Source organism: Mus pahari, chromosome 17, assembly GCF_900095145.1.
Source record: "Mus pahari chromosome 17, PAHARI_EIJ_v1.1, whole genome shotgun sequence".
NCBI classification, from domain to species: domain Eukaryota; kingdom Metazoa; phylum Chordata; class Mammalia; order Rodentia; family Muridae; genus Mus; species Mus pahari.
The window spans coordinates 20869942-20876729 of NC_034606.1; the positions used below are offsets into that span (position 1 = coordinate 20869942).

General features: G+C 47.1%; 1 protein-coding gene and 1 long non-coding RNA gene across 2 annotated transcripts in view; one reads left to right on the plus strand and one right to left on the minus strand.

Annotated features, from left to right (window-relative positions):
• Enpp2 (ectonucleotide pyrophosphatase/phosphodiesterase 2) overlaps window positions 1-3277 on the minus strand; it is a 114829-nt gene extending 111552 nt beyond the window's left edge. The window contains exon 1 of the mRNA XM_029547854.1: window positions 2982-3277. Within this exon, the coding sequence (XP_029403714.1) occupies window positions 2982-3002 (21 nt within the window). The 5' untranslated portion in view covers window positions 3003-3277. The remainder of the gene's footprint in view (window positions 1-2981) is intronic.
• Window positions 3278-3382: 105 nt separating this feature from the next.
• The window catches only part of LOC110334475, a 10992-nt gene continuing 7586 nt past the window's right edge, over window positions 3383-6788 (plus strand). Inside the window, exons 1-2 of the long non-coding RNA XR_002381118.1 lie at window positions 3383-3489; window positions 4020-4621. This is a non-coding gene — a long non-coding RNA (uncharacterized LOC110334475). The remainder of the gene's footprint in view (window positions 3490-4019; window positions 4622-6788) is intronic.

The following is a 6788-nucleotide window of genomic DNA, read 5'->3' on the forward strand; positions in this document are numbered from 1 at the left end:
AGAGGAGGGGAGATGAGAAGAGGAGGACAAGGGGGCAGGGGGGGAGGGAAGGGAGAGGGAGGGAGAAAGGGAGGGAGCAGGGAAGGAGAGCAGTCAGGAAAGGGAAAATAAATCAGAAGGAACTCATGAAACATCCCAATTGAGACAGACAGCTTTAGGATCTAAAGATCCTAGGACAGAAATAATAGTGAGACAGAAGTAGTTTGCTCTGTATCGCGTGGGAACCCGTCTGCTGGGGGCAGATGACTAGACCTTTTCAATAGAAAGTTGAAAAGATGGCAGGAGGGAAGGAGACGTGAGGAGAACATAGCCAAGTTGCTAACCCACTCTGGAAGAGGGATGGATGGTCCAGGAAGTTCCCAGGAAAAGGTGGTTATCAGCTGAGTCCTTTTTCAATAATGAGACTAGTGAGCTGAGAGGGGACAGTTTACTGTGGCTGCTTTGTGTGCAGTGTGTATAAAACGTGCAAAGTGACTCATGAAGCGTGACTAGGGAGTGGGTGGGAGGAGAGAATGAGTCAGGTAAAAGGCTGGAGAGGTGGCTCAGTGTTTTAGGACTGGCTACTCTTCCAGAGGGCCTGGGTTCAAATCCCAGCACCCACATGACAGCTCACAACTATCTGTAGCCCCAATTCTAGGGGGCCTGGCACCTTCACAGACACCCATGCAGGAAAACCACCAATGCACATTATTTTTAAAAAGGCTAGTTGTGGAGAACATGTACCCACCAACATCATTCTTAAAAGAAAAATACAAAAATTCACTAGAGACGTCTCACAAAGCATGTCTGTGACCACACTGCACTTTAGGAACACCTGACACCCTGGGGACATAAGGTGACATGATGCTATTGATTGAATTTAGGATCACCTGGAAGGCACACTTGTTAATGGATGTCTGGAGTGTGTCTCCAGAAAGGACAGAAAAACACACAGATCCACCCTGAATATAAGCATTGCTATTCCACGGGGTGTGGTGCCAGACTGAAGATAGTATAAAGAAAAACCTAGCTGTGGGGCAGTGTCCAGCTCTAGCATGACCCCCATCCCCATCCCTACCCCCACCCTTACCTCCACATCCATTCCCACCTAGCTTCCTGACTTCAGACACATGCAGGGGGACCACCCACCACATGTTCGCAGGATCCAGCCATTATAATAATGGACACTATTCCTTCTAACAGTGAGCAGAAGTAAGTCCCCAATCCTGCAGCAATGAGAAAAGAAAGATAACCAATATAAAGGCACAGATTGGACAGCACTGGCCTTAAATGAAATGAATGTGAGACTGTGACCAGAATGTCTGAACTCAAACTACGGAGGAGAGATGGTACCAAACAATGGAAGAGAGATGCTACATAATACGAACTAGAAGGTGCATACAGGAACTTCATCCAATGGGAAGACAGGAAGGCACAACATGAAAGACAAGCCACCTCAGGTGACTCTGCTGTGTCTAAAGCGAAGGGGATGCCATCCGAATGGAAGAGCAGAGCAGGAGGAAGAAGGGAGGAGACAGATTCAGTTTTGAACATTTTGACTTCAAGATGCTTTGTGGACCATCTCATTGGAGATGTTTTGGGAGAAAGGCTGCGCTCCAGACAACGTGTGGGATTGCAGTGGCTGAAGCTGTTGGAATGAACGAGGTGATGTAGTCAGGGAAGAGAGTCGAGGAGAGACCCGAGGGACACACTGAAAGATGTGGAGTGGGGCCCTTTAAGGCGGTAAGTAATGACTCAGAAGGGCAGAAGAGAACAAGGAGGTGTATTATTACAGAATCTAAGAGTCTAAACACAAGAGAGGGAAGAACCAGCTCTTCAAACTGGCCCCAGGAGAGCCTGAGGAAGAGGAGTTTCAAATCCTCTGGGGTTTGGCGCAGAGACTTTCAACAGCCCCAACAAAAGTTAAGTCTGCAGAGTGGTGGACCAAGGCTCCTGGCTAGATAGGAAGGGACAAGTAGGGAACAAGGAAAGTGAGATCTTGTCACCTACTCTTTCAAGGAGAAAACTCCGGGTAGCATTTGAAGGTGGTCCTCGGGAGAGGATCAGAAGTTCAGAAAACACCTGCAACAGTGCTGGGAACCTCCCAGTTCCGTGGAACTGGGGGTTCGAGGCATAAACAAATCCCAGAAAGGCTCTTGTTTTCTGCCCCTTTATCAGTGAAAAATGGCTCCCTGCTTAACCTGTTAGGATGAAACCAGAACGGAAACAGCAGTCTCTGAAACCCTTTAGCCACCCGCTCCTTGCTGCCTATCTGCTCTGCCCCAGGAGACTTCCAAGTCCAGACCAAAAGCACTCGAGATCAGTTGAGAAACCGGCCCTCTATACTTAACCAACATTAGTAAGATCCATCCGAAGGACTCGTTCAAAAAAAAAAAAAAAAAAAATACAAAGGGGCAGAGTCTGGCTCCTGGGATCTGGCTGCAGGGAAGGGCTTCCCCACTCAGAAAAAAAACAAAAAACAAAAAACGATCTGCCTCCTTGAGGCAAGCATAGGAAAGAGCACAGAGAATGCTACTGAAACAGATTGTTTTAAAGTTCCCCAGCCTTGCCAAGCGCTTGTCCAAGGAGTCATAAACAAGAGGGCCAGGGAGGCTGGCTGTCTCAGGAGGACAGAGCTCACAGCCCCCTGCCCCTGGCTCTGGCCAAAGGGGCTCGCTCCCTAGTCCCAGGCTCCGAGTTGTGGTGAGCTGGGAGACTCATCCCTAGCCCCTCTGCAGCTTCCACTGGCTTGTTTTCCAGAAACGAGATACGCATTTGCAAAGCCAAACAGACTCTGGCAAGGACAACTCAAAATTAGCTCCGCGTTGGTGAGCCCGGAACCCGGTCCAGCTGAGGGCACGGGAAGGCAGCCCAACCCCGGACGTTTTCCCGACTGCTGCCGAGGCCCCTTCGCAGGCTTTGCCCCGGCTGCACGGTGCAGCCGCCGTGACCCGGGAGCCCCAAGCCGTGGAGCACGCGCAGAGAGGGGTTGCCTACCCTACCCGATCGGCGTGGCGGTTCATGCTGCGGCGTCCGGGTGCCTCGCTCCAGCCAGGGCGCTGTGGACACAGCCTGGGCTGCGGGCCGGGGACCTGGGAGCTAAGCCCGGCACTGGCGGCTCCTGACTGCGCTTGTTTGCGCTAGGCCGTTTGCTTTTGGGATTTCTCCAAAGCAGATGGAGTCAGAGGGCCCCCCGCTATCCCCGGGGGACAGTGATTCCATTGGAAGCTGGCCTTTGACAGGACACACACATGACCTTTGACTAAAATGGCTTTAGGGAAGGAAAAGTGTCCGGACGTTGAAGACCCAGCGTCCAAGCACCGCCATTCACACTTCCACCCCCAACCGCGCTGGGTTAATTTTTCATCTTTCAAGCAGAGCCTGTGAAGTTTGGTGTGCATTTCCCCTTCTTTCTCTAGGATTCGTTCCTGTTTTCTGAAGAGCCTGCAGCAGGACTTTCCTGTTGTGATGTCGGGGGGGGGGGGGGAATCCCTAAACTAGCATTTGCAGGTGAACCTAGCACGATGTGCATTCTAGAAAGTTTCTGCAGCACCCTGGGGAATATGACCACCATATTTCCACCCCTTGAATGTGTCACAATGTTTAAAGGGATTTTTGACAATCATGCCCCCCTCCGCCCCCCAGAGCGTACCGGTCTCTGCTTCTTGCTGCTATTTTACCTACTAAGAAATAGAAGCAAGAGATGTGTGTTCAATCTTCTAACCAGAGGGCAAAACCTTGGCCTCTGCTCTGAATGACTAGCCTAAACTGAATATTACCGCTAATATAAAGCAACTGTGTAATTGCTTCAATTTGGTAGTTACAAAAATATTAGAACTTTTGTTTAATAGATAGGTAAATGGGTCATTGATAGCCACAGATATCTTGAATTTATTGACTACATTTAGAACTTCGTGTGCATTTTGTTCTTTACCAGAGACTGAAAAAATGCTCTAAGAATAAGATCTGACCAAGGTATAAGGATAAAACCAAGGTCTAGCTATCATCAACAAAACCATTGTCTTTCATTTTTTTCCTAGGTCCTTCAAGATGATAAGGTCCGGAGATAGAGATCAACGATAGAGGGCTTGCATCACACATGGGAACATGGGAAGGCTCAATTGCACGTAGTTCCAAGTAACGCAAGAAATAAAAAGTCCAGTTCCTCATTCAGCCAGGCATGGAAGGTTGCCACTAGTTTGAGGCCAGTCTGGGTTACAGAGTGAGACCTTGTCTCAAAAACAAACAAGAAACATGAACCCAGACAGGCAGGAACTATGGACTTGTGGAAGGAGCCCTGGTACAGCAGTCAGCAGCTCCACGTGATTCAGTGCCATGAGAAGTGCCATAGAGATCTGCAAAGACGAGATGTCCCCATGTTCTCATTTTCGTCAGCTTGGAGAAGGACTCAAGTGATAGTAAACCTCAGCTTTAAAGGACTTGAAGGAGTTAGGCAGGAAGAGAAAAGGAGAAAGACATGCCACCCCACCCCACCCCACCCCAGACAGCCCTGAACTCAAAAGCTGCCCTGCTGCACTCAGAGAACTGAAAACAGTTGAACCCAGCAGGAGCGCTTGGTGTGGGAGCCTGTGTCCACAGAAGAGAGTGTGGGTTTGGACTCTGACCCGCCTCGTGAGTCACGGTAGGAAACTTGGACTTCATCCTGCAAGGCCAATGAGTTGACAAAACTAGCCCTGGGTTATCAGCCCACAAGAAAAGGATGCAGGAGTCAAATGTTGTTATACAACCAGAATAATATTTATATCAGTGTGGGGCTTAAGCTTTATTGGACACGTGCAGTTGCTTTCTTCTTCTTCTTTTTTTTTTCTAGTCAGAAAAATGTAAGTAATGTATTTAACTTCAGCAAGCCTCAAGTCACCCCATCAATAAGAAGGGATCGTTGTATACGCCATGAGGGTTAAATGAAACGGTGTGAGTAAAACCCTTAGCCTTTCTTCAGGGAGAGTCTATGAAATGGCAAGTGGCTACTCTTGCATTGTAAAGCATTCTGGTTTGCACAGCGCATGACTACAGAAGAACTAGGAAATCCCCCCTCCCCACCCTTTCTTCCCCATCTTCTAGCTCTAGGCTCATTGGATATTTGTGGCCTCGCTCCTTTCTCTCCTTATCATTGAGCCCCCTCTTGACTTCCTTGTCAGTTTGTCCCTTTCCTCAAGCTACAAACTCCAGGCCCCTGTGGGATGCTACACCATGGCACAGCCAGGGCTGTTGCCACTGCTATGGTTACATGGTATCCAACCTTGCCTGGGTGTACAAACCTACTGCAGGCCTTGCAAGTCAGAGCCATTTGCATCTAGCCATCTTCCATCAAAAAGCCTCCACTTCTCCAGCAAGGTCTGGAGCTATTTGAAGAAGACCCTACTTCTTGTACCTGCTCTGCTTTTACCTTCTCTGTGGCTCAGAGGTGCCTCTCCTGTATTTGTGAACTCATTGTTCATTTTCTCAGAAACATTCAGCAACCCTCCCTTTCAATTTCTCCCCTATTGATTACATTTATAATACAACCATTAAATGTTAAACACAACTCAGTATTCTTGATGCTGAACATGCAGGAATCGATGAACTATCACTCCACAGAAAGAAGCACATTCAAACACTTCACATGTACTGGACTCATTTTTCTTAATTTGTTCTCCTCTTCATATCATTTGCCCCATGTAGGCTTGGATTTAAAAAAAAAAAGAAACATATTAGTATTGTATATACAAAGTTATAAATAAAATTAAATTGACTACTGTAATGAAATAAAATAAACATAATACAAAGTAAAAATTTGAATCTAGCAATATAATAAATAATGTAAGGACATTGATTAGAAAAAAATGGGGAAAATGAATCGAAACCAAATATTTACTCAACCTATGTTCACTGCAGACAGAAGGCACACAGACAAATCACATTACTAAATAAAGTGTCTTTCTGCAGTGATATAGGTGTAGGAATTCTGACTCTAGTTTTTGTATAATATTGAACAAACAAGTCAATATATTTTTTTATTGTCACTTTTTTTTGATTCTCAAGTCAGATTTCAGTAATATAGTTTTATTATAAAATTGAGATATGTTTCAAAACCTGGCAGTTCATCTTCAGAATTTTCTTTTGTTTTTTGTTTGTTTTCTTTTTTTAAAAAAATGAATATTTTCTTTATTTACATTTCAAATGTTTTCCCCTTTCCAGGTCTCCCATTCAGAAACTCCCTATCCCATGCTCCCTCCTCCTGCCTCTATGAGGGTGCTCCCCCACCCACCTACTCCTGTCTTCCTGCCCTGGCATTCCGCTATACTGGGGCATCAAACACCCTCAGGCTCAAGGGCCACTCCTCCCACTGATACCCAACAAGGCCATCCTCTGCCACATATTCGGCCAGAGCCATGGGTTCCTCCATGTACTCTTTGGTTGGTGGTCCAGTCCCCAGGAGATCCAGAAGGCCTGTTGACACTGTTGCTCCCTAAATGGGGCTACAAAGCCCCTTCAGTGCTTTTTCTAACTCCTCCTCGGGACCTCGCGCTCAGTCCAATGGTTGGCTGAGAGCATCCATCTCTGTATTTGTCAGGCTCTGGCAGAGCACCTCAGGAGACAGGCTTCCATCAGCAAGCACTTCCCAGCATCCACAGTAGAGTTCAGGTTTGGCAACTGTATATGGGATGGATCCCCAGGTGGGGCAGTCTCTGGACGGCCTTTCCTTCAGTCTCTGCTCCACATTTTGTCTCCATATTTCCTCCTGTGAGTATTTTGTTCCCTCTTCTAAGAAGCACTGAAGCATCCACACTTTGGTCTTCCTTCTTCTT